The sequence below is a fragment of the Alexandromys fortis genome, unplaced genomic scaffold (genome assembly GCF_014885135.2).
Source record: "Alexandromys fortis isolate MF-2015 unplaced genomic scaffold, M_Fortis_MF-2015_v1.1 scaffold_136, whole genome shotgun sequence".
Taxonomy (NCBI): Eukaryota; Metazoa; Chordata; class Mammalia; order Rodentia; family Cricetidae; genus Alexandromys; species Alexandromys fortis.
In genome coordinates this window covers 716,092-743,145 of record NW_026068024.1, presented here as the reverse complement: position 1 = coordinate 743,145, position 27,054 = coordinate 716,092, and the positions used below count along the sequence as shown (strand labels likewise).

At 38.2% G+C, this 27,054-nt stretch overlaps 1 protein-coding gene across 3 annotated transcripts in view; it reads right to left on the bottom strand.

The window, feature by feature from the left end:
• The window catches only part of Sos1 (SOS Ras/Rac guanine nucleotide exchange factor 1), an 81,987-nt gene that overhangs the window by 35,066 nt on the left and 19,867 nt on the right, over positions 1–27,054 (bottom strand). For 2 of the 3 annotated variants that reach the window (XM_050163483.1, XM_050163485.1), the window contains exons 2-10: positions 22,806–22,931; positions 18,024–18,155; positions 16,424–16,588; positions 14,758–14,967; positions 12,850–12,993; positions 9,561–9,671; positions 9,382–9,480; positions 2,338–2,465; positions 936–1,591 (exon numbers count right to left, since the gene is read on the bottom strand). In XM_050163483.1, the coding sequence (XP_050019440.1) occupies positions 936–1,591; positions 2,338–2,465; positions 9,382–9,480; positions 9,561–9,671; positions 12,850–12,993; positions 14,758–14,967; positions 16,424–16,588; positions 18,024–18,155; positions 22,806–22,931 (1,771 nt within the window). Of the gene's footprint in view, positions 1–935; positions 1,592–2,337; positions 2,466–9,381; positions 9,481–9,560; positions 9,672–11,906; positions 12,051–12,849; positions 12,994–14,757; positions 14,968–16,423; positions 16,589–18,023; positions 18,156–22,805; positions 22,932–27,054 lie in introns of all 3 variants that reach the window. The other variant, XM_050163484.1, reaches the window with a different exon arrangement.

Below are 27,054 nucleotides of genomic sequence, written 5' to 3'. Positions count from 1 at the left end.
AAATAGCTTTCACATTCGGTATTTCATTTATGATTTTCAGCAAAACACTAACGTAGCTATTTTGATGTTAATTTTCGAGATGAAAAACTATGGTTCTGAGACATGAAGGGATACTGTATGAGTTCAGTGCTGTCTACACCACCTCGGTGCTAAGATGGGTCAATGATCAGACGTTCCACTGTGTTGGAGCATATGAAATGACTGACTTGCGTATGCCCATACCTCTTTACCACAGCAGTTAACCCTGCCTAGCATCTTTCTAGGTTGTTCAGATTGGTCTGTCATTAAAACCTGCTAAGATAAAACTGTTTGCATAGATAACACTAAGAACAGAATACTGAAAATGGTTTCCAGATTTCCTGAATAGACACAGAATGGAGACTAAGAAAAAGCAATACTGTATATATTTTTATATTTAGAAAAGGCAATACTGTATATACTTTTGCCATAGCACAATTTTGATAATAAGTGAATACACTCATGCTGATGCTTCATCCTATTCCCACTGCTCTTTACTAGCTAACTTTAGACAAAAGACCTTTTCTCTTTGTAACTATGACTCTAGGTTTAAAACAATGGTTGGAAATCTGGTAGAAGAAGTAAAGACTTCAAAGAAATAGAGTGATGGTTTTAGTCAAAGCTTCTCTATTAGAAGTCTTTGCAGTTAGGCAGTGGTGGCGCACGCCTTTAATCCCAGCACTCAGGGAGGCAGAGGTAGGTGGACTGTAAGTTTAAGTCCAGTCTGGTCTACAGAGTGAATTCCAGGACAGCCAGGGCTACACAGAGAAACCCGGTCTCAAAAAAACAAAAACAAAAAACAAAACAAAATAAAAAAAAGTCTTTGCTTGTTGTTAGTTATCTATTTCAGGCATAATAACCCACCCATCAAAACAATCAGTTTGAACAAAGAAAGACAGCCGCTTCGTGTTTCTTACCTGCATACATGTGGTATGTAAGCCTCTCGATCAGCTTAATCACTGTCCCTGCTTTAATAATCGGAATCCCAGCCTTGGGCTGCACGTTCTCTTCGAATAGAATATTCTCCTCAGAGTCCGGTTCTGCAAACCTGTACACATCCGCACTAGGCAGCCTCATCTGCTCCTCCTTCTCTTCCTGCAGCATTGTCACATCAAGCATTCGCTCCAGGGTACTTCGGTACTGCAAAGATATCAGTGCTGCCATCCAGTTGTTTTTCTCTTCGGCTGACTTGGCAGAAAATATAACACTATTTCCATCTTTCAGAATTATCTCAAAAGCATGCTTGTATTCACTGGTGTCATCTTTATCATTAATTTGTACCTTTCGCATAAAGAACTTTTCTTTAAGACGATATTCTGCATTGCTAGCACCAGGAAGTCTCGGCTGCCCGTGATTTGATTTACAGCAAATCATTAAGCCGTCGAAGAGAAATATGTGTCTCTCGTGTTTGGCTCCTACACGTGTAAGAGTTCCTTCCATTATGAACTCATTGCAACACTGTCCAATGTCTTTCCCCTCCCAGCCATCAATATTCTTCTGAATCTCGTTCATTTTCTTGATTGCTAGTTGTTTCCCCTTCATTTGCTGGCTATAAAATCGACACGCAGACTCACTGGGTAAAGGAAGAGACACTATTAGTACACAGAGACAGAATGTACAGTTCATGCAGATAAGGAGGCAGGACAAAATATAACTTAAACCATCTCTGATATGGTGCTTACTAATTCCCTAAATAGATGTAATAATACAGCTCTGGAAATTAAAACAACACAGAAATTTTTTCAGAGTTATAAAAATAACAGTGATAGTCAACTATATAAATTCAGGTACAAAAGATTATTTCTTCCTGAGTACTAAATATTTAGAAAGATAGATATCAAAAATAGCCCAATATAGTAAAAAAATAAGAGATGAAAGAAAATTGTTAAGTATTTTTAAAGGAACAAGACCCAAAGATAAAAGCACTCAGCACGTTCTAATTAGGAAAGTGGGAGAGCTGCTATCTGAAATAATGTCTCGAGTTATAGTCCCTGAACTAAACAACACTTTTAATTGGACTTTGACATAGCAATGCCTGTGGCGTAAATCTACCCGGTACACTTTGCTCCGTCTCCTTCAGCTCACCAGCTGCTCCTCAGGAGGTCTTGTCTGGGAGTATGCAGGGAAAATGCACAAATATGAAAGGTTTTTCAAACAATACAAATTCTCCTGGCTTTGATGTCACTTCCTCTGAAAGACCAAGCGTGTCACTGACATCGTTCTCTTCATTGTTTACTTGAGGAGGGAGCTGAGGCCCCTGAATTTATACCACAGCTTCAGGATAGAAAGGAAGAGAGTTTACAGAGAATATTCATTCACCTTAATCTTCGTTTCGCAAGACTTTTGGAACATATTTTTTCCATGCCGCTCTGGACATTAAGCAGGGCTGTTATAGCTTGTTTCACACATTCCTTGTCGTCTTGATCTTCACTCTTTTCTTCTAATTGCTGTGAAGTCAAAGGGACAAAACAATAACCTCACTTTGTTTAAGGATAAAATTAACATTCATTCAACTTTTTCCACTTCAATAATTTTAAATGTTCTATAAGTGCATCTATTTAGATTTTATGTGTATGGGTGTTTTGCCTGTATATATGAACATGTACTACATGTGTGCTTTATGCTCACAAAAATGAGAAGAAAATGTCCGATCCCCTACTACTGGAGCTGCAGGTGGGTGCTGGGAGCTGAACCTGCATCCTCTTCAAGAGCAACAAGTGTTCCTAACAACTGAGCCATCTCCCCAGCCTCTCGCTTTATTTTTGAAGTGTTTTTCTGGGCAGAGGATATAACTGGTACTGTGTTTACCTAGCACGCATAAAGCCCTGAGTTCTATTCTCTGATCCATATAAAGCAGACATGTTGGCAGATGTCTGTAATCCCAGTACTCAGCAGCAGAGGCAGCCTCAGATACCTGAGAAGCTGTCTCTGAAGAAAAAAGCAGTTCTTACTGTTTTGTTTGGTAGCATATACATGTAATTCTAGCACTTGGGCATCTGAGGTCAGCCTGAGCAACAGCCCCAGAATATATCTTGTTGCTATCTGTACTCACTCATCATTCATTGTCCTGAAAAGAAACACCACAGAAGTGCTTCTAACTCCCATAGGATTTATTTAGCATGGCACCAGACACAGAGATACCACACCCCTCACACACTCTGTGACAGAGTTTCTCTGTGTAGCTCTGGCTGTTCTGGAATTCACTCTACAGACCAGCTGGGCTGTAATTCACAGAGATCCTGCCTCTGCCTCTGGAGTGCTGGGATTAAAGGTATGTACCACCACTGCCTGGTACACAGAGATATTCTTTAAATGTAGAGTAAAAAAATAAAGTTCAGGGCTGACAAGATCACTTAGCAAGTCAATCTGTTGCCAAGGTTAATGACCTCAGTTCAATCCTAAGGGCCCACATGTAGGAGGAAAAAACTGACTCCTCTAGATGTTTCTCTGACCTCCAACAACACACGTTCCCCCATCCCTCTGCTCATACCCTCTACGTGAATAAATGAGTACGTGTTTTTAAAAGTCTTTAAAAATGTAAAGTCCAAAGACATTCAAGTCAGTAGCAAGATTTGACAATTAGACAGAATATTTATCCCTCTGTATTTTGTTCTGATTATAGATATATTTTTAAGTTATGTGCCTGTGGGGGGTAGATGGGCAGGTGTGGATTTAGGCATGTGAGTGCAGTGCCCTCAGAGGTCAGAGGAGGGTGTTGGAATTACAGGTGTTTCTGAACCACCCTACTTGGATGTTGGGAACTCAACTCTTCTGGAAGAGCAGCAAGTGAGCCTACTGAGCCATCTCTCCAGCTCCTGTACTTGGTATTTTATATTATCAATTCAGCAAATATGCCTAATGCACAAAATTCTAATATAAAGCAGATACAAGAAAAACCTGTCCAGAGATCATTTGATTTTCTATTCAAAAATGTTCCAGAGTCTTTTATGTACCTTTTAGCTTGTATTTTGCACGTGGAATATATTGGCATGTAAAAAGTACTGCTTGTGTTTTTATTTTATGTATATGTGTGTTTTGCCTGCGTGTTTGTCTTTGCACCATGTGCCTTGGAGACCAGAAAAGGATGTCATACATCCTGGAACTGGAATTACAGACAGTTATCACCTGGCATGTGGGTACTGAGAATGAAATCTGTGTCCTCTAGAAGAGCAATGGCTCTTAACCACTGAGTCATCTCTCCACGATTAGTATTTTTTAAAACTACAAACCAACATATTTTTCCCCCTTTTTCTTCCTTTCCTTTTCTGAGACAGGGTCTAGTGTGCCTTCAGCTGCCCTTGAACTCTCAATTCTCCTGTCTCCCTTTCTAAGTGCTGGGATTAGAAGTCTGTGACACTCTGTCGGGTTTGTACAGTGCTGGGGATGGGACCCAGTGCTAGAAAAGCACTCTTATCAACTTAGCTACATCCCCAGCCCCAAAGTGGTTTTGAATCGATAAAGTTTTCAGATGAAATACTTTTAAATGTTATTTTTAACTTCATAGTTAACAGGCAAGCATCCAACATTTCAGTATAATAAAGACTTTTTTTTTTTTTTGAGAAGTCTCACTGTATGTCGATTAGGGTGGCCTCAACTCAAAAAGAATCTACTTGCCTGTCTCCCGAATGCTGGGATTAAAGGTATATGGTCACCACACCCAACTAATAAAGCCTTTTCTGCATGTGCATTCTTTTCTTTTTATTTAAGTTGATATAAACTGGGAAATTATGCAAAACAATTGAAGCTAATTATCCTTAGAGGTGGCTTATTGTTGCCACAGGAAAAAAGCAGAAGATTCATATACAAATGACAACAAGGAAGCGTTCTCTTGTTACTATCCATGGTGTGACTAACACTCAAACTTCCTACCCAGTGCTGTCTCTAAGATTATATTGCATACGCACTGAGTGTCATCTAAGGAATCATATTGTAAAGCATAATGAAAATGTATAGGTCCTATACAAATGATAAAATTTATCCTTTCACAGGAAAGGAGCCCCTCACACCCTTGCTTCCTTTTTTGGTTCCTTAGAAAGAAGCAGTGGGGAAGCCAGGTATGGTGGCTCATAACTAATCTAACACTCGGGAATCTGATACAGAAGGATCACCCCAACTTTAAGGCTAACTGAGGTACAGAGTGAGCTTTATGCCAGCCTGGGCTGAAGCGTAAGGCTTGTTCACATCCACTCCTGGCTCCCTGACAAACAGAGAGAAACAAAGGCAAAGCAGTTATTGTAGTATAATGCACGTACAATGGAGCTCCCAGGGTAGTGTAAAAGAGCTGCCAATGGAAAATGATAGGCTGGATGGCGGTGGTGCACATCCTTAATCCCAGCACTCGGGATGCAGAGGCAGGCGGATCTCTGTGAGTTCAAGACCAGCCTGTTCTACAGAGTGAGTTCCAAGATAGCCACAGCTGCAAAGAGAAACCCTGTCTCAAAAAAACAAAAAATGAAAATGATATTCACAGAAATATTCTGAAGGATAAAACTGGATCATTTTAACACAAAATAGACTGTACATGGTATCTAATTTGGAGGGTCTGGGCTTTTACAGTGCTGGGGATGGAACCCAGGACCTCATGTATAGTAGGTAGGCATTCTACTACTGAGTTAGATTCCTTCCCAACCTCCGTGGTATTTAACTTTATGAGTTCAGTTTATCAGTAAACACAGAATATCTAGGAACATATGAATTAATGATTTTATTTCTAGAAACTACTTTGCTCCACCATAATATAAAATGAATACCATTTACTTAGATGAATAAGCAGGCTCATGACTGTTCATGACTGTCAGTCCAAAGACCTTCTCACTAATGTACTTGATTAACTGAAATGACATAAAAACCTATTTAGAACTCACGTCTTTGCAGGTTTAATCAAATGAGGCCATGCTAGATTATGACTGAACCCTAAATCCACTCACCTGGAGACTTTGTGTTAAGGAAAGGGAGGTCTGGATGCTGACACAAAGAATGGGAAGTGGTGAACCTGAGGCAGGTAGAGGCAAAGCCTGTAGTGAGGCTACCTGTGAAGCAAGGAGAACTCTGGATGGCTGCCTCCTCAGAGCCAAGTGAGGACTCTTCCCTAGACCCTTCCAAGATGCAGACCTTGTCAACTCCTGGTTTCAGCCTCCAGAGCAAAAAGAATAACTCCTGTTGCTTTTCAGTCACTAAGGTTATATTATGCTATGGCGGCCTTAGAAAATATTAATTCTATATAATGCATATATAACAGACTTTAACCTGACTTTTACAATGAAAGAAACTTACTTTCCCTTAAGTTACATAGACCCAGTATATTGCAAAGAGAATGGAGTAATTCTCCAGGACATTACTTAAACTTGTTTGATTATTTTGTTGAATCAATTTGTTAATATTCATAATCTTGGTCATTATATTTAATCATAACAATCCAGTCTAACTTTGTTTAATAAAGCAAACAAAACTTGTTAGAAGAGCCGGGCGATGGTGGCGCACGCCTTTAATCCCAGCACTTGGGAGGCAGAGGCAGGCGGATCTCTGAGTTCGAGACCAGCCTGGTCTACAGAGCTAGTTCCAGGACAGGCTCCAAAGCTACAGAGAAACCCTGCCTCGAAAAACCAAAAAAAAAAAAAAAAAAAAAAAAAAAAAAAAAAAAAAAAAAAAAAAAAAAAAAAAAAAAAAAAAAAAAAAAAAAAAAAAAAAAAAAAAAAAAAAAAAAAAAAAAAAAAACTTGTTAGAAGAATCATGTTATGGGAGTGGATAGTTTTACAAGGGCAGAAGGAAGTCATAAAACATTAACTTTAATGTCTCTAACTCGTCCACAGGTCTAAGGACTGTCTAGTTTGGTGGAAATGTTTTGAATTTGAGTAGTATTAAGATTAATAAAAACTGATTAAGAAGACATACTGTTCTTCCAGAGGACTCAAGTTTGATTTCCACCCAGGAGGCTCACAATTGCCTGTGATTGCGGATCCAGGGGGTTTAAAACTCTAGTCTCTGAAGGCATCTACACTCACAGTACACGCACAAACACACTCACATATACTCACAGGCACATACACATGATCAAAAATAAAAGCATAGAGCTGGAGAGATGGCTCAGAGGTTAAGAGCATTGCCTGCTCTTCCAAAGGTCCTGAGTTCAATTCCCAGCAACCACATGGTGGCTCACAACCATCTGTAATGAGGTCTGGTGCCCTCTTCTGGCCAACAGGCATACAGACAGAATGTTGTATACATAATAAATAAATTAAAAAAAAATAAATAAAAGAATAATAAAAAAGTTAATTGAAAAAAATTTTACTTTTTTTTAATTGACCAGTAAAATTATATGTATGTATGTGTATATATCTGTGTGTAATATATAATTACACACACACACATATACATACATACTGGTTTTAGAGACAGGGTTTCCCTGTAGCTTTGGAGCCTGTCCTAGAACTAGTTCTTATAGACCAAGCTGGCCTTGAACTCACAGAGATTCGCCTGCCTCTGCCTCCCAAAGTGCTGGGATTAAAGGTGTGTGCCACCACTGGCCGGCAAAAATTGTATATATTTATGGTATACAACATGGTGCTTGATAAAATAAGATGTTTAACAATATGTACTGCCAAATATTATTTTTCTCAGATGTAAATTTTTTTTATTTGTTTTTTCAAGACAGGGTTTCTCGGTAGCTTTGGAGCCTGTCCTGGCTCTAGCTCAGTAGACCAGGCTGGCCTTGAACTCACAGAGTTTCCCCTCTTAAGTGCTGGGATTAAGGGCATGAGCCACCACTGCCCAGCTCAGGTGTAAATTCTTAAAATCTACTCTCAGCCATTTTTGAAACCATACAATATTATTATTTGCTGTACTCACCATAGTACACACTCTCATATATATGTATGTATGTTTGTGTATATGTGTACATAGTATGTATGTATGTATGTGTGTGTATGTATGTATATAATTTTCCGAGGTTAGCCTTACATCTTTGTTTAGGATAGATCTTTTGAATTTATTCCTCCTTTCATGAGAAAAAGACTGAATCCAGTGAGGAATTCACCCAAGTCCTCAGAGAGACAGGAGGACTGTTGGTGTGGAACGGCCCTAGCTAATCTGAAGGGGAATGGTCCCAAACATTTCCCCTCAGTGTAGGGTGGGCTGTAATGCTGTAATCTTACTATGACTCATCTAGAGGTGATCTTTAGCTTCCCAACCCCAAACCACACTTTCTGAGTTCATAGAAGAATGGCAGCCATGGTCATTTTATTCAAGGAATGTGATAATCCTTCTTTTGATAAAAGAAGGGCTTTAAAGAGCAAATTACACAAAGCAAAGCTTCAGCAAACTTAAATTCTAATGAGGTCAGACATCTGTTTCCTTTATCTTCCTCCATTATCTAGGCAATACGTGTTAATAAGCTAACTAGAAGTTAGGCAGAGCCCCTTAACTTAATCTCACTTCTGTGTGATTTAATATTTCCAGAATAAGCTCATTAAATTCATTTTAATCATATTTTGATTAACCCTAATTCTTTCCTCACTCCTAACTGAAATTTTATATCCATTGACAAATATCGTCCTTATACCCCCAATCTCTAGGAACTAACATATTACTGAATCTGACAGTATTATGCTAATACCTGCAAAATATTACCCTATGAATCTGTAAAGTTTAAGGCATTCTATGTTCCCCAAATAATCATGTATATATGAAATTTACAATTCAAGTTCTTTTAAAATACAACACAACGTTGACAGGAATTCTAAGAAAAATATGTATTTTTGCTACTCATTATTTAACAAGCATTTAATAAAAGATTTAAATGTCAGGTACCATGCTAGGACAAAGGGAAGTTAGAGAAGGAGGAATTCCACCAGGTCAATGGGAGAAACAGGGAAACAAATGCCACCCTGCACTGAGCTGGCATATCCAGGGCTGCGGAAGCTCACGGGCAAGACTAAAGAGCTAGCAAGCGGTGAAGCTCAGGAATTCAGACTTTCTGTTGCAGGTGCCAGGAAACCAATTGTACCTTTCAATTTGAGAGTTTAAGGAAGTACATAGACCATATAAAGAAGGTGCTGTTTTATCTATTCAAGAGCTATGAAGGTGATGTCATTACAAATGGACACTTGTTGCTGAACACAGATTCAATTCTGATATTAAATCATGAGGTGCTGCCAGTAAGGGAGAAAAAAGAAAGCTGGTGTGATGGATGGGACCCAAGCTGCCCAATAAAGACGGCTAATACCGCAAACATCAGAGATTTGGACAGGCAAGACAAAGAAAATGAATATACACTAATGGATATGGACACTCAGATAATAATTTTCTAATAAAGTGGCAAAAAATGACAGCAGACTGCTTTGTAAACACCAGTGAGAGCTTCCTTACCTTCAGAAGCTCAAAGTAATGCAGACAGTGGTACACGGGAGCGAGCAGCAGCCGGGGCAGGACATACTGGACAGCTTCTTTGAAGCCCTCGCCTATTGACTAAAAAAAGGAACAAAGTTAACTTTTTTTAAGAGCTTAATTTTCTGACATTGTGAAATTTGATTTAGTAGTCACTCTACCTGCAAATAAAGTGCTGCCCCAGGCTTTGATAACTGACTAAGGAAACGGTCATGGAATCCAGGTCGTAAAATATCCCGAGCATATGATTCATATGGGTCAAATGCTAGTTCCTTAAAAATAAAGACAATAAAATAGGTGTAAAAAATCTATCTCCAAGGTAAAATATAAATGACCCACCACCCAAAATATAAAAAATTAAATTATGAACCAATCTACACAAACATAATATTTCTTTTAAAGATTCCAAATGAAAATTGAGTGGTTATTGTAATTTAACAGAATAAATCTAATATTCTCAAGTAAAAGAACACATACTTTTTTTCTTCTAAGGAATAGGATCAATGTACACTAAGATACTTCTCTGTCCTAAGAGTGGGCAGACTTGGTTCTAGAAAACAGCATAGCTTAACAGATGGGTATGACTAAGTAACACATGAGCATTTAAGACCCTGATGTTAGATATTTATTTTCTCAGATTTAAAGGTGTTGGCCTAGAGAAATGGCTTAGCAGTTAAGAACACTTGTTGCTCTTGCGGAGGACTCAGGCACCCTCACAGTGGCTTACAAAAACCCCTAATTCTAGTTTCAGGATATCTCATGCCTTCTTCTGGCTTCTGGGGGCACCAGGAACATATGTGGCACAAAATCATACATGCAGGCAAAATAAAATAAATAAATCTAAAAAAATATTTTTTGGTATTGGATTTTACTTTCCTACTTTGTAAATCAGAAGCTTCTGTCATATAAAAGTCTATTGTAGTTTTCACAAAACTAACAATCCAAACTGTAAAATCAAAACATCATTATTAATATTACCAGTCATCAATAAGCAAGTCTCGTAGCTAGGTCTATAAAAGTACTGATGAACCCTGAGGAAATATAGAGTAGGTTTATTGATTTTAGCAAGAGAAATAGGACCTTTCCCATCTCAATCCAGTGCCCTATTCCACTTAATGTAAAGTTAGGAGTGACAGAGATAGCTCAGTGAGTAAAGATGCCTATGGACAAGCTTGATGACTTTAGTTCAGTCCCTGGGACCCACAAAATGGAAGGATACAACTGACTCACACAAAATGCCCTCTAACCTCTAATATGTGTGAATGAAACACACACGTAGAATTCCAGATTCTGACAAGTGTTCATTTCTATAAAAGTAATTCTAAAAGAGACAAGAGGAAGGAGGTAGTAGCAGTAAAGAATAAGACAAATGACTAAAAGGTATGAATTACCTTTCATGTTGGTTTTTAAACTACTTCTTAAGACTCAATAGAACACCAGGTCTGAAATCCCTTCCAGCTGGAGCTCTGGTCACTATGAGGTGTGACGTGACAGGGAATGCTCCTAGCTATCCTGCTTCCTTACATCTTCGTTCAACTCCTAATTTTTTAATTATTAATTTTTCTCTACTGATTAATGCTATCTGTGTCACATGCCAAGACTCTGTAATTCCATTCTGTTCTACTGTCTGTCTATATTGGTAGCAACACTATACTCTGATACTACTATTCAATAAATCTACATATGTGATAGTTTCCTCGGTCTGCTGTTCCTCTAAATTAATTTTGTTTCTTTTTTTTTTTTCTGACATGGGCGTGGGTGGCAAGTGGTGGGTGAGAAATTCAAAACAGGATTCTCATTGTGTAGCTAGCACAAACTACCCTAGAACTTGCAACATAACCCAGGCTTCACACTCATTCTTAGATGGGTGGAGCCATCTTGCCTTCCCTACTTTCTTACTGAGTATCTTCTAACACATGGCAGTTTTTGCCTTTAAGGCTCTATATTCTGACGGCTGTCACAGCACCGAAATGCTCATCTTTCCTCTAAGCCGCTACAGTGAACTTACCTAATTTTTTTTTTTAGTGTTGTTTTCTTGTATCTGCTAAATAATGACTACAAATAAGAACAACTCTTTTCATTGTTGTTTTTTGAGACAGGGTTTCTCTGTGTAGCCCTGGCTGTCCTAGAACTCACTCTGAAGACTATGTTGGCCGTGAACCACAGAGATCCACCTGCCTCTGCCTCCCAAGTGCAACACTGCCCAGTAGACAACTCTGTCTTATTCTGTTCCTTTTCTGTCATTTTGTACTAGGCAGTCTCTGAATGATTCACAGTGAGGCACTAGGACTGGCTGCAGTGTTACTCCTATGTGAATCTGGGAAAGACAACTTTTTCTGTGTTTGATCACAATAAATGTTGACAATGACTTTATGGGAAAAAAGCAAAAATGCATTTATAAGTTAATTACCTGTGACTTAAACTGGAAATAGGAATTATAAACCTATTTTTAATGTAAATGTAGACTTATAAACAGACTTTCTTTTGTTATATAATGACATACTTACCTCTGCTAAGTCTTCAAAACAGCTTCCTACTAATGGGTGGGGACTGCCTTCATCTGTCATTTCTACAGTGTCTTCTATATGGCCCAGTAACTTTACACTAAGTTCATGTATATCTACTATACGACTAAATATGTTTTCTACATCCTGTGGAGAAAAGGGAAAGAAATATTAATTCAGTCATGTTGTATAATAAGATATCTTTTTAGTAAATAAAATCATATTATAACCAAAGTTTAATATACTGAGGGATTTTAATGACTCACAATAAAAACACTTCAAAATTCCTTTTTGTGATATATAGTTAAGAAATACACATCTTTGTCAATCATTTTGCTTTAGAACATCTTGATATGCACAGATCCCCAACAGTTCAGCAGAGAGCAACAGGGTCTAGTTGTGTGTTTCTGCATTACATTTGTTGTGATCCAAATTCTGGTTGAAGGGCATGAAGAAAACTATGGCTTTATCCAGATACATAATTTTATCCAGACATGTAATGGGAAAATGAAGGAAAATTTTAATAGTCTATTCAACAAACTGTGATTTTTTTTTGTCTTCTGTGTAGTGTCTGTGTAGCTTTTCTATTGAGACTTAACATATCATAAAATAATTGGTTTTCTGAGAGAGGATGCTGAGGGTACTGCACATGGGACTTAAGGAAACTGTCTAAGGCAGGAAAGTGTTTCCTGTCTTAACAATGACAGGGTTAAATATGGAGAAATAAATGTACAAGATCTCACAAAAAGTATATATTAAGTAAGTCTTATCTTCCTATGTGTGGACCATGTAAGTACAGTATAAGATCTACTGACAGAATGTATTTCCCACTGTTGTGTGGACCATTACCTGTGACTTGAACTGGAAATAGGAATTATAAACCTATTTTTAATGTAAATGTAGACTTATAAACAGACTTTCTTTTGTTATATAATGACATACTTACCTCTGCTAAGTCTTCAAAACAGCTTCCTACTAATGGGTGAGGACTGCCTTCATCTGTCATTTCTACAGTGTCTTCTATATGGCCCAGTAACTTTACACTAAGTTCATGTATATCTACTATACGACTAAATATGTTTTCTACATCCTGTAAGTACAGTATAAGATGTACTGACAGAATGTATTCCCCACTGTTTTACTTACAGTCCCTACAGCCACAGTTCTACTCTCTAGACATTCCATGCAAACAGATGACATGTACTACCCTGGCATTAATAAACTCATCATTTCATACACATTAATTGTAATACAGTCTCTGAGACCATATAATTTTAAATGGTCTGTTAAAACTTACTGATTACTATTTTATCAGTGATTTTTATTTAGGTCAAATTAATTTTGAGAAATGGTTTGTATACAGTAAGAGATCTCTTCTTTAAATGTATTTTTGGTGAGATTGTAACCTCATTCTAGTCACTACCCACATTTTGTCTTAAAAAGTTGTTTATGGGGCTAGAAAGATGGCTCAGCAGTTAAGAGCACTGGTTTGATTCCCAGAAACCACAGGGCTTATAATTCCAGCCCCAGGAGATCCAATGTCCTCTCCTGGCTGCTACAGGAAAACAATCACATATAAAATAAAATCAAAGAATATTTTTTAAGAGTTTTCTTATGTTTTATCTGCATCAACTCCCACATTCCTCACTGCCAGAAAGTGAGTGTTCTCCTTTCCATTACTAGACAATTATCTTTTCCAGAACATTTGGTAAGTGGAAACCCATCTGTGTGTCCAGCTTCTCTGCTCATGTACTTGAGATTCAGTTATTGGGGTGTATGCATAAGTACTTCATTCCTTATGCCTAGAGAGTAGCTGTCTACTCTAAGGGTAAATCATATCGTCCTATGTCTTCACCTTTCATAGGGTAACATGGAAAATTTACAAACCCATAAGTAGTTACTCCACGTTCTTCTCAGTATCTGATGCTTTAAAAAAAGTCCTAATATATATATGGAAATATCTCACTATGCTTGATTTGTATTTCTCTGTTAATTAATGATACTGAACACCATTCAGCAAGTTTTGTTTGTTGATTTTTGTCTAAGATATTGTCTCTACTCTTTTTTTAAAAGTAAATTTAATGAAGCAACTTAAATGTCATGTACTTCATACATTTAAACTAATTCAATAAATAGTGCTTAGCATATTTATAAACTTATAGAATCTAATTCTTTATTTAATTTTTGAAGTGGTGGGAACTGAGCCCAGAGTCTCATATACATATCAGACAAGTGCTTGGCCACTGGGTTGTACTTCTGCTCCTGGTCCTTTATTGTTTAATAGTCACTCATTGCTGTACCTTGAGCTCCAGAGCCCACTCCTGGGGAGCACTACTGCCCATCAGTCACCAGGCTCTGTGACCATTCTTGGTTAGTGAGATTAGTATGGACACTATCCTGAGACTAGTACCACTGTTACAGGGCTGCTGTGACGCTCATCACACTCGAGGGCATTTTTTGTCTACAGCTTTGCCTTGACTGTTTAGAGACAAGAGCTATTTCTTGCTCATCTAAATATGGTATCCAACAATACAGCTCCTGTTGATAAGGATCAGTTAAATGACTCAAATGAGTCAATTGAATCAAAAATATCTTCCACCTAACAAAGTTTTATTCCTTGAAATAAATGTATTATTATGTGAATTCATTTTCACTTATATAATTAGTCTATTTTAGATTTTGTCTTTCAATTTCTGTTTAATCTCTTGAAACTGCTATAGTACTTTATTTGTGACCATAAATTTAAGTTCCACAACTTAAAAAAAATTGTTAAATTAGAAGTTACGAATTATGTAAGTTCAAATTTGAAGTGAAATTTAACAACACATGCAAAAATAGCATAAAATATACTTACATAAGATGAAAACAATTTAGAATTAGAGACAAAGGGTTCTCGAAAAACTTTTATAATTAGATTTAATTCTCTTATATATTGTCGAATTTCTGCCATGAATGCTTTTACCAAATCATAATAAGTTTGTTCTCCTGAGGTGGAAGGCTCTTCATCAGTTAAAGATAAAATATTTATGTCTTCTACATCTTGATGAAACATATCCATCAATACCTATGTAGTGAGAGATAAAACAAAAGTGTAAAATAATTATCTAGTCTAATTGAAGGTAAATGCCCTAGAATAGTTTTCCATTCATGAGAGCACATACATTGTGTGTGTGTGTGTGTGTGTGGAAACTGGAGGACAAACTCTCCCTAAGGATTCTTTGAAATGGGCTGGAGAGAAGAGATGGTTCAGTGGTTAAGAGCAGTTAATGCTCTTCCAGAGGACCTGGGCTCTATTCCCAGCTCACACATGGGGGCTCACAGTCTTCCTTAATTCCAGTTCCAGAGATCTGATGCCGTCTTCTGGCCTCCTTGGAGACTAGGCATGAGCATGGTGACAGACATACACGCAGGTAAAATACCCATATACATTTAAAAAATTATTCAAAAAAGTTTACAATTATTACTCTTGTTGAAACTCATCCTTCCCATTCCTGCGGACTACTTAAGTACTTAAGTCACTACAATATATTTTACCTTAGGCTATCATATAAGTCACCTTTCAATACCTCTGGAACCTTGTTGTTTTGTTGCGTTTAATATTTTTAAGCCTTAGAGACGTAGTCTCATATAACTGAAGCTAGTCATACGCTCACTACGCAGCCAAGGTAGCATCATTTCTGATGCTTCTGCCTGCACAGCTGAGTGCTGAGATGGCAAGCTTGCACACCATGTGCTGCTTACGCAGTGCTGGAATCGAACCCAGGGCAGTATACACTATAGGCAAGCACTTTATCAATCAGACTACATCCCAGCCCCTTTTAACATGTTTCTCTATATCTCATTCTGTGTGGGCACATAATAGATACATAAAAATATTTTACTTATATGATTCATTAAGAAGCAGCAAGCAGAAGGACTGGATAGATGGCTCAATGGTTAAGAAGAACACAGACTGCATTTTCAGTTTCCAGCAGCCATGTCATGCATTTCAGAACTGACTATAATTTCAAGTTCAGGGGATCTGACGCCCTGTTTTGGCTTCTCTGAGTCCCCGCATGTACACTGTATACATAAACTCATGAAAGTATACACACATACATATTTAAAACAAAGTAGCAAACATTTTGTATTTCAGTTTCAAAATTTTAATCATTAAAACCAAGTACTTATGCATTTAAAAATATTAAAACACTTGTAATACTTCAGACCGGGTCACTTATTTCATTCTAGATTACTCTATAAGAACAAACACTAAGACATAAATAAATTGGGTAATGAGATGGCCCAAGCATGAGGAAAGCCCAAACAGAATGCCATCAGAAATGCTTTCTTCCCTGCGAAGGCATTCAGGTGTCATACATCTCTACCTTATTCCTACACAGTAACAACCTGGATGCATGCTATTAGATTACTAAAAATCCTCCCAACACATAATGCAGTGTCCAATTCTTTCTGAAGAAGACATTATCATCTGATAAATCATAAGCAGAATTTATGAATAAAGCACACAGAGCTCTTACCTTATCAGCACACATTGCCACTTTAATGTCTTGTTTTGTGATTTCATAATGTCGTATATTTCTTACATAATTCCCCACCAATTTTAAAATATCTGCAGAAATATATTCTAATACTGCTACTATGTAAACAGAAACCTGGTGGTCAATTTTATAACCCAAGACCTCCTGAAAAATTAAAAAGAAAGTATGTTTAAACACCATATACAGTAAACTTAATATACTAAAAAATAAAAGTACGTGACTTGACTGGGTGGTGGTGGCGCATGCCTTTAATCCCAGCACTTGAGAGGCAGAGGCAGGTGGATCTCTGTGAGTTCGAGGCCAGCCTGGTCTACAAGAGCTAGTTCCAGGACAGGCTTCAAAGCTACAGAGAAACCCTGTCTCGAAAAAAAAAAAAAAATACACGACTTAACTTTTACTGAAGCTTGTCATTACCAACATTTAATAATTTAAGTTTCACTGGTTCAATCATGAGAAATAAAGATACAAAGCTATATATACAGAATACACACATAGACACTTTTAAAAAGCTAAGAAAAGGAAGCAGAATTGTCCCTCGTCATGTACACTACTTCAGCAGTGCACGTTACTAGGTAGGTAATGCTATCCTAAGCAGGAAAGTCTAGGTTTAGCGTCAGAAACAAATGGTCTCTGTTACAGAGTAGGAATGCATACAAGAAGCTACACAGAATCTCTTTCTTACGAAACAAGAGTGTCTATAATATTGGCATCCAGGAATAGCTATTAGTCTTATACCTCAATAGTTTCCCAAGAAACCGGGGCTCCCCAAGGAGCCTTATGGCACATTGTTGGCTTTCTATGGAAAAAAAAAAAAAAGCTATATGCTACTGAGCACGTTAAACAGTCCTATTATTGAACTTAATAGAGAGTATGTTCTTTTGTGGAACTAATTTCCTCAAGAAAGATGAATTCTAAACAAGAGGAGAAAATAAAAGTCAGTTGTGTATAACAATGCATGTCTTTAATCCCAGTACTTGGGAGGCAGAAGCAGGAGAATTACAAATCCTAGGTCAAGGCCAACCTGAGTAATAAAGTAAGACCCCGTTTCAAAGGGGAAAAAACAGAATAACTTTTACTAAGGTTTTAAATATTGTACTAAGGTGTGTGTGTGTGTGTGTGTTTGTGAATTTGTCACAGTAAAAAACAAAATTAGCATTATTAGGATTCTCGGCACTTTTCTGTCAGTTCTGGGAAGATTAAAGTGATTAACTTAAATCTAAGTAGAACCAGCTCATGTAAGTAATATGTGGGATTTCTGTCCGTGACAACAGTTGCCTGCTGCAGTTTCATCACAGCTTCTGCACAGATCTAACAGATCTGAAAAGCTTTATGGGACACTTAGGTCTAAGCAGCAAGGACAAGAAATTTTACAAATTCTATTTTCTAGCAACCTCTGAGGTAAACAAAATCCACAATATAACTTTATTTATTCCTATTGGTCTGAAATGACATTAAACCATGCTGCCCAATCTATATTCATTATCATAGTACCCATGCCACAACATGGATTCCTAGAAAACTTACAACGATTTTCTTATTCAATTAGTTTGCCTTTCAAGACGGCAGGATTTCAGCTTACCCTTAACAAATGATGAATTCTTTCTGCTGGCAGAGATAAAGGGTTTCTTCTCTTCCTCTTTTCAATAGCTGATTGGGCGTCAGCTATTGCCCATTTATCAATTGGATGAGGGAAACTTTTTTGAACACGTTCCTTAAAAAATAGGAAAACAACAACTAAACAACAGACAAATGAAATAGAGTTCGTCACTTAAATTTTTCTTTTAAATAAAAATTCACAAAGCTGAGCTTTTCACATAATTTATATTGTAAACATGATTTTAGAAATCCTGTGGTTGTCAGTGTATTAGTTTCATAAGTATGTGATTAAGGGACTGGACACACTTTAATTACCCGGGAAATCACACCCTGAATTCCACCTTCACTGACACTGACGGCAAGACTGACCCGTCACTTTAAACATCACTCGTACAGTTTCAAGGAAGGAGACTTAAACTAATTTAGCAAATACAACTCCAATACTTTTGGCCCCCAGGGTTTCTCTGTATAGTTCTGGCTGTCCTGGAACTCGCTCTATAGACCAGGCTGACCTCAACCTCTCCGAAAACGCCTGCTCCTGCCTCCAGCTGCTGGGATTAATAGCATGTACCATCATCACAAGCTCAATAAATTCTTATGTACTTGTATTTTTACTTTAATCCCAATCATAAATTCAGTAGCATTTTCAATTAAAACCTCAGAGATGTTTCTTTCTCCAACCCTCATGTGAGAATATTTCTATCAAAACTGTCTACAAGTCACAAAGCCAAGTGGTTTGTATCAGTAACAGCAAAGCACAATTCCATCTTTTAGCAAACTACTTCAAATCTATCATCTCCAAGTTATATGGTTAAAATATGATATGATTGAAAGTTAAAGAATGGCCTGTCATAATAGCTAAACCCCCTATTTTAAGGTAATTTACTATTAGCAAAAAGTGCTCCCTCTTCCAGTGTTTAAAACCCACTTGCAGTACACCTTGGTTATAGCCAGTAGAGGTCAGTATTACAAAGCCTTTCACACAGTCTCACTATTCAACTAGACATGTGAAACAACTAGATGGAATTGAACATTGCCCCAATACAAACCTGAATGGAAGTTTTATCAGTAAGTACATTGCACAGACACTGTAGAGCTAGGTGTGAGGAAGGTACACAGTGCATCTAGGACATCCTGGGAGTAGGTTTGCACACAGTTATCTAATCCTCTCTTCATCTATGTGCAAGACTGTTCAGGTGCCAGTCTTTAAAACTGCATATTTTAATTACATTAGATGTAGTTTAATCAGAAGTAAAAGAATTCTTGTAGTTAAAAAATAAAAGTAGCAAAGCTCTTGAACTGCCTAGTTGGAACCCTGCCTGGTATCCTTATTTGATAAAGGTAATACAAAGGTCCAAAATGGTGGCAGAGCAAGAGGCTAGGAGGGGTGGCAGGAAGTGAAAGGGAAAGGAAAACAAAAGAACATCCAAAACACAAAGCACCCCTTGCTCCCCCTAGCTCTCTCCTCCTCTAGTCACTCTGGCACTGTGCTTTGGACTGTACCAGGGCCTTCTGCCTCCTGGGTAAGAGTTCTACCATGAGGCTGCAGCTCTTCACCAGCCATGGGACTCCTAGCACTTCGAAACCTCAAACCAGAGAAACAACATGAAACATAAGACATGAAAGTCGAAGAGACAATTATTGGGGGAGGGGACGGGGAATCAGCAAAAAGGGGACAGGAGGGACGGAACAGGGAGAAGGTGATAACAACAAAGTAGAAATGACATATGCATGAAAATGCCATAGAAAATCCTTATAGCCTGGCGAAACTCACTTGCTCCACTAGTCTGATGACATGAGGTCAGTCCCTGAGCTCAGACACCCACAGTGGAAGAGCAGACTCCTCAGCTGTCTTCAGCTTCCATACACACTACATGCATGCCCGCACTAGCAAACCCTCTCCTCTCCCTCTCCCAACCACCCATGCACATATACACTCACGCACGCGCGAGCACAGACTAATTAAAAAAATGTTTTCATCCACCACTTTGTATGTGAACTTTAAAAACAAACAGACAGACAGACAAACAAACAATGCAGTAAAATCTCCAAGCTGCTGAGACAGCTCTACAGGTCAGGGCACTGGCAGCCTCATGGCCTGAGCTTGATCCCCAGAACTGATGGGAAAGAAACTCCTGAAAGTTGTTCCCTTCATGCAAATGTGGCATGTCTACATACACACACAAAGTTAAATGATACATTTTCAATAGTTTATAGGATACCCATATACAGAAACTGAAACAGGGCTCCTGAATAAACCTGGCTTTTGTTTTATGAAGCACACTCATCTTTTCTGTTTCCTTCTGGATGATCAATGCACCAAGTGATCTTACGGCCTGGAAAGCCATCTCTCCAGCCCCCCAAATTGTTTTTGTTTGTTTGTTTTTGAGGGTTTTTTTTTTTTTTTGCCTTAAATTTTCATTTGTATCTATTCTCTTCTGATGGTCAATTTTCAAACACATAAGCAAAGAGAAAGATACCCTATAGGATTGTTTTAAGGATATACAAATTTTAAACTAGCACTTTGAAATTATAAAATTTCAGTGGTTAAGAGCTAGGTCTCTTCTAGAAGACCTGAGTCTGATTCCTATCTTTGCCATCACATAGCTCACAACTGCCTGTAACCCCAGATTCAGGGGGATTGTGCTGGATTGTTTTATGTCAACTTGACACAAAGTAGAGTCACCAGAGAGAAGGGAATCTCAAGTGAAAAAATGTCTTCATAAGATTGGGCTGAAGGCAGTCCTGTAGGCATTTTCTTAACTAGTGATTGATGGAGAAGGGCCCAGCCCATTGTGGGTAGAGCCATCCCTAGGCTGGTGGCCCAGGATTCTATGAGAAAGCAGGCTGAGCAGCCAGTAAGCAGCTCCCTCCATGACCAGTGCATTAGCTCCTGCCTCCAGGTTTCTGCTCTGTTTGAGTTCCTGCCCTGGCTTCTTTCCATGATGGACTACAGAGAAGACCAAGCCAAATAAACCCTTTCCTCTCCAACTTGCTTTTTGGTCATGGTGTGTCATCACAGCAGTAAAAACCCTAAGATAGGGATCCAACTCCTTTGGTCTCTGTGGGTACCTGTACTGTGTACATACCTACACACAGATGTGCACACATATATACAGTTTAATATAATAAAAACAAATGTTTGAAAAAGAAATGATAAAGCTTATTACATAAGTGACTGACATTTCTTATTGCCATATTCTTACATATTCTTGCATAAAACTATCTCCAGTCCTAAAGCCTACACATTAGAATTTCATATGGTTTTCTGTTCCTAGTTTATAGATTAAAGATGAAATGAGACAAACAAGGTTACATAAACATGACAGAAAGATCTGATTTGTGTTTGCAATGTCATCAGAGTCCTAGAATATACCAACATCAGATACCAACATCAGAATAATAAGCAAGGTGACATTTGTAAGTCCTTTCTAATACATTAGACATTAAGTCTGAATTCTGCCAAACCATGAAAGCACAAGCAAGGATCAAATAGAAAACCCAACAAAATTGTTGATGTGATATAATCAGGCAAGCAGTGCTACTCAAGATCCCTGTGAAACAAAAGAAATAGGTATTTAAGAGAAATTATGAATAAAAAAAAATCTGTCTTTAAAATTAAATGGAAATGGGAAGAAATCAGCAATGCCTAACAGGGAACTCTTGAAATCCCAGCAAATGGGAGGATTAAGAAATGTTCTTGACTATACAGCAAGTTGAATTTAAGGCCAAACTGGGCTACACGTGATCCTGTCTCAAAAACAACAAAACAAAACCACCACAAAGAAAGAGTTAAAAAATAAGAATTACACAGTACATGATCTTTTCTACATTTCAAACCTGTTTTCTTCCTTTCTTTTTTTGGGGTGTGGGGCCAACCCTGGAGACGGAATTTGAGGCTTCATGTATCCTAGCCAATAAGATAGACCCCTAATCCTCAATGTTCCTAGACAGTTCCATTAGCTGCTTCTTTGAAACAGCAAACTTCCACACTCATCTAAAGTCCTGTGACTTGTAGGAGTTAAGGATAACAATAACTACAACACTCTCCTGGATTCTTTTGCTTTGCATTTGAGACAGGTCTCACATAGCCCAGGCTAGCCTTGAACTCCCTATACAGTTAAAGTTGATTTGGAAACCTGATCCAATCTTGCCTTTACCTCCCAAGTACTGGTATTAAAGGTTTGCAAAACAGCAATGTTTGGCACCATAATTTTTTAAATCCACACCTTGGGAACCTTCAGCTCTGTCTGTCAGCACATCCTCACATTTGCTTTGTAACTGTTACCAGTGCAGTTATAAGTTCATCTTTCTCTGATCCCAATCTTTCCTGCTATTCTCCCTGAGGTATGTTCAGATACTTTATTATCAATCCTTTAATTTTCTGAGATTTAAAGGAAATGTCTTTGGGATGAAAACTTTGCACATGTTCTACTCTTAAAAGTATGAACATCTCTGTGAGTTCAAGACCATTCTGGTTTACATAGCGAGTTCCTGGGCAGCCAGGACTAACTATAGAAAGAGGCTTTGTCTCAAAAAAGAAAAGATTCTAGTAACAACAAGAAGTTGTCCATTTAAACTGAAAAGTCAGATCTTAAAGTTTCACAGCTAAGATACAGATAAACTATCACATACCCAGAACGAAGTTTAAAGACATCCATGAGCAACCTGAAGAGCTAATGCTTTTCTCCTTCACTGCCATTACAACAAACATGCAAGCTAGAAATAGATACAGCCTACAGGACAAAGGTGTCATTTATCATACCTCCACATCTGAAGCACTCCGGGGCTGAGCTTGGCACAGCATGTTTAATAATTGCAAAATTAATTCTTCAACATACTGAAGAGCATCATCATTAGACTCGAGGGTAGGATGAACTTGCCCCTGAACCTATAAACAGAAAGTGAAGTAATTAGAGTATGGGTTTGTACTAAAGAATTTGGATTAGCCTACAAATACAGATTGACTGTTGTCCAAAAATCAGGGCTACTCAACCTTTTGTTCCCAGCCTCATGCACCATGTAGGCTATTAATATCTTTTGGAGATCCAGTTACCTAAATGTAATTTCACTATTTTTGCATACACTATGGATTGCAATGAAATGCAGAAATGGGAGTAGGAGGGAGTAGCTATGGCGGTAATAAAATACTCAGTTTATGTGGGATGCCTGCCCAGAACCAGCTAGAACTTTCAACATTCTACTTGAGTGAAACTGAGGTTCTGTCCCTTGTTTAATTTTACCTTCCATACCCAATGATAAGACCCAAGAGGATAGCTCATCAGGTTCACTAATGAATATTCAGCATCTAGTACTATGGAGAGTACACACAATACAAGTAATACATAGTTGTGGACATAAAATCACCTTACAACAATCAACACAGGGCCAAGGAGAGGATAAAAGCACAAGCCTGGGGACCAGAGTTTGATCCACACACAAATTACACAGATGGGAGTCTGACACAGGAGAATTGCCAAGAACCTGGCAGGCCAGAAGCCTGGAACACTAAGCACAGCAGGAGAGATAGAGACCCTGTGTGGGAAGTAAGAGTTTACTCCCCCACACATTGTCTTCTGACATCTATAAATGCACTTGCGCGCGCGCTCTCTCTCTCTCTCTCTCTCTCTCTCTCTCTCTCTCTCTCTCTCTCCACACACACACACACACACACACACCATACACAACCCAAATGAGCACTTTGACACATGTAATTTAGTATATTAAACTGTGAGAAGATGGGTGATCATCTAATAATCTTTATTTTTCCATGACTTTTTTCAGAATTGCTTAAGGCTGGCTGATGGTCTCTACTAAGCTTTCATTTTAATAACCAGCACAACAATTTTGCATTCCTTTTTTGCTCACTATGGGTCAGAACTATTCCTCACCAAATAAATGGCAAGAAAAGTCATTCCTGATGATAAATATGCTTTGAGACATGTACCCATTGACTGAAGGCAAACAGTATGGAGATGAGAGCCTCAGTGTGGGGAAAAACTGTTAGTATATTGTAGCTAGTTTTTTGTTTTGTTTGTTTACTCTTTTGGGGCCCACCACCCTGTTCCCAAATACATACATGGAGACTTATTTTTACTTATGAATTCCCAGCCTTTCTTTTTACTTATGAATTCCATGGGTTGTTTCTAGCCAGCTTTTCTAAATTAAATTATCCATCTCTCTTAAACTAAGTTTTGCCTCTGAGTTTTTACCTTTCTTTATTCTATACATCTTTCTTTCCTTCTTACTTCATGGCTAGGTGGCTAGCCCTTGGCATCCTTCTCTCCTCCTTTTCTCACTCCTCCCTCTTCTTTCTTCTCCTATTTATTCTCTCTGCCTGGCAGCCTCACATATTTCTCCTTTCTGCCCAGCTATTGGCTGTTCAGCTCTTTATTAGAGCAATCAGGTGTTTTAGGCAGGCAAAGTAACACAGCTTTACAGAGTTAAACAAATGCAATATAAAAGAATGGTGTTCAAGGTGACCTTTCAGGGGCTCTTGGTCCATCAAACCACATTAGTCTGGAAGTATTGCACAGGTTCTCATCCTCTTTGAAAACAAAAGAAGAACCTCTTTTCTAAAGCAACATATCCTTAGACTCAAACTTTGAAGTCAAGAAACCTTTAAAACATATATGTTGATTTAGTTTAGCAGCCCATACAATGAAATGTCTTTCTGTACTTAGCTCCTTCACAGTCAGAAAATTCAAAGAAAACACAGTAATTCACATAATCCAGACTCTTTGTGAATTTTCCATCTTTATGTAGCTTATTTTTCTTGCTCTATTACTTTTTAATATTTATTTTATTATCTTTACTCCTTTAATCTATGACTGTACTCTGTCTCTTTAAAGACTTTTTTATAAACCATTTATCCTATACTCTTTATCTTCTCTCTCCCAAGCCCACACACATTTTTTAAACACTGTGTCTCATTTAGAGGTCTTTTATGTCTGAATCTGTCTTATTGTGTAGTTCATTTAAAAATGTAATGTATAATTAAGAAATATAGGTTAATAGATAATCATCTATAATAGTCAAGCTTGTAGTCATGCTATTTAGATTTTCTAGATATATAGATAGGCATTCTTCAATCTTTCAAAGACTACAGAATATGGCATTTTAAATGTTTTAATAACTTAGGGCTTTTCATGATAATGAGACACGTCTGTTCCTGGCAGCACCAATCTACTTCAAGAGGATGATGGGCATCGAAGAGGCTTCTTATGGAGTTTGCTAGCCATTTGGGCAAGAAACTTCTCTTGCCTGGACTGCTTGATACTATGTTGTCTGAACTGGATATGCAAGACCCACAGAGAAATGACTGCTAAACTTGCCTAAAGATAAGGCAATCCTTTGGGGTTCCTGCTTCATCAAAAATCTGCTAGACATTCTGCAGGACACAGAAGAAAGTGGCTGACAAACTGCCAATATAGGTGGAACTGTCTTTGAAATTTCCTGCTTCATGGAAAAATCTGCTGGATACTATGGGCCTGTAGACTGAAGATGGATGCCCCAATGGTACAGAAGAACTTTGGGTGACTGTCCAGGCAGTGAGATGTCTCTGTCATTTCTAGAGTTTTGGAAGTTGCTTACAATGCACTTCCTGTTTATTTAAGTAATAGTATATCCTTCTGGAGTCTTTGATGGATTTTAAGAATTCAGTTTTAGTTTTCCTTAGTTATGATAAAAGATAAAATAGATAAATATTGTAACTGTAATTCTTGCCTCCTCAGTATTAGATTACAGGTATGTGTGTGGTGCTGGGGATCAAACCCAGAGCTTCATGCATGCTAGGCAGGCACTCATACCAACTAAGCTACATCTCAGATATTATACATACTGTCTGTTAAGAGCTATGAAATTAACATAGTTTCTGTGTGATTATTTTGGGGTTAAGTAGCCGGGAACCAACAAGTGCCCTTCTTCCAACATCAGGGTTTTTAATTCACTCCTTTCCATTCACCAACACTTTCTGACTAACATGTGTGGGTATTATGATACAGTCATTCTTCATTACACTTAGTTATTGCCCCTTTTAAAACTCTAGGAACGTATTTTATTTCTGTACACTGAATTGCATGCCTTGACAGCTCAAACTGTCTTTCAGAGATCCTCTGTACCCTTATGGTCATTTGCTAGCAGTGAATCCTAACATCACTTGGAGCAATGCTTCTAAGTGGCTATCAGCCAAGTTCCCTTCTGAAGATTATTAATGAGGGGGCTGAGACTCATAGTGTTTGCTGTGCAAACACGTAACCAAGTTTGGATGCCAAGTGCCCATTGAAAATCAAAACTGCCAGGTATGATATATACCAGTAATCCCAGTACTGAGGAAATAATGACAGTAGGACCACATATCCAGCCCATTAGTGAGCTGCAAATTCAGTGAGACCCTGTCTTAAAAAACAAGGTGGATCCAGTTATCAAGGTGCATGCCTAAGAACCTGGGAGAACGTGGGAGGGAGAAGCAGACCCAATTTCTGAACAGCCAAGATTAGGCAGTGAAGGAAACCATCAAAAACAGAAAGCTGGTGAAGATGTAATTGAACAAACACACGTGTTCCAGCCCCAGTAAACACCAGTACTTGGCAGTTTTGATCACATGGTTCTGGCTTTAGAGTCAAAGAACAACTAAGGAAAGCCATTGAGGCCAGGCATGTGTCAGGGGTATCCCTGAGTGGATCCTAGAAAAGCCATTGTATGAAGCTGTGAAGTTGAAGCATGGATAACCTTGGAGACCCCAAGATGATGGACATGCCAGAGCCATGGGATACCTATCAAGGAGAGCTACTAAGAGGGAGTGGAACCAGTCCACGGTAGAAGTGTGTTACAGTCAACAAAGCTGAAAGGAGTTGGAGATCTAAAGAGCACTTTGACATCTGACATGGAGGTGAAGAGTGTGGAGTCTGCCTGGCTGGTTTGGGGGCTTTGGTCCAGTGTTTCCTTACTATACTCCCTTCCCTGCCCCTTGGAATGGTAATGTATGTCTTGTGCCATTACATGTTGGAAGTATG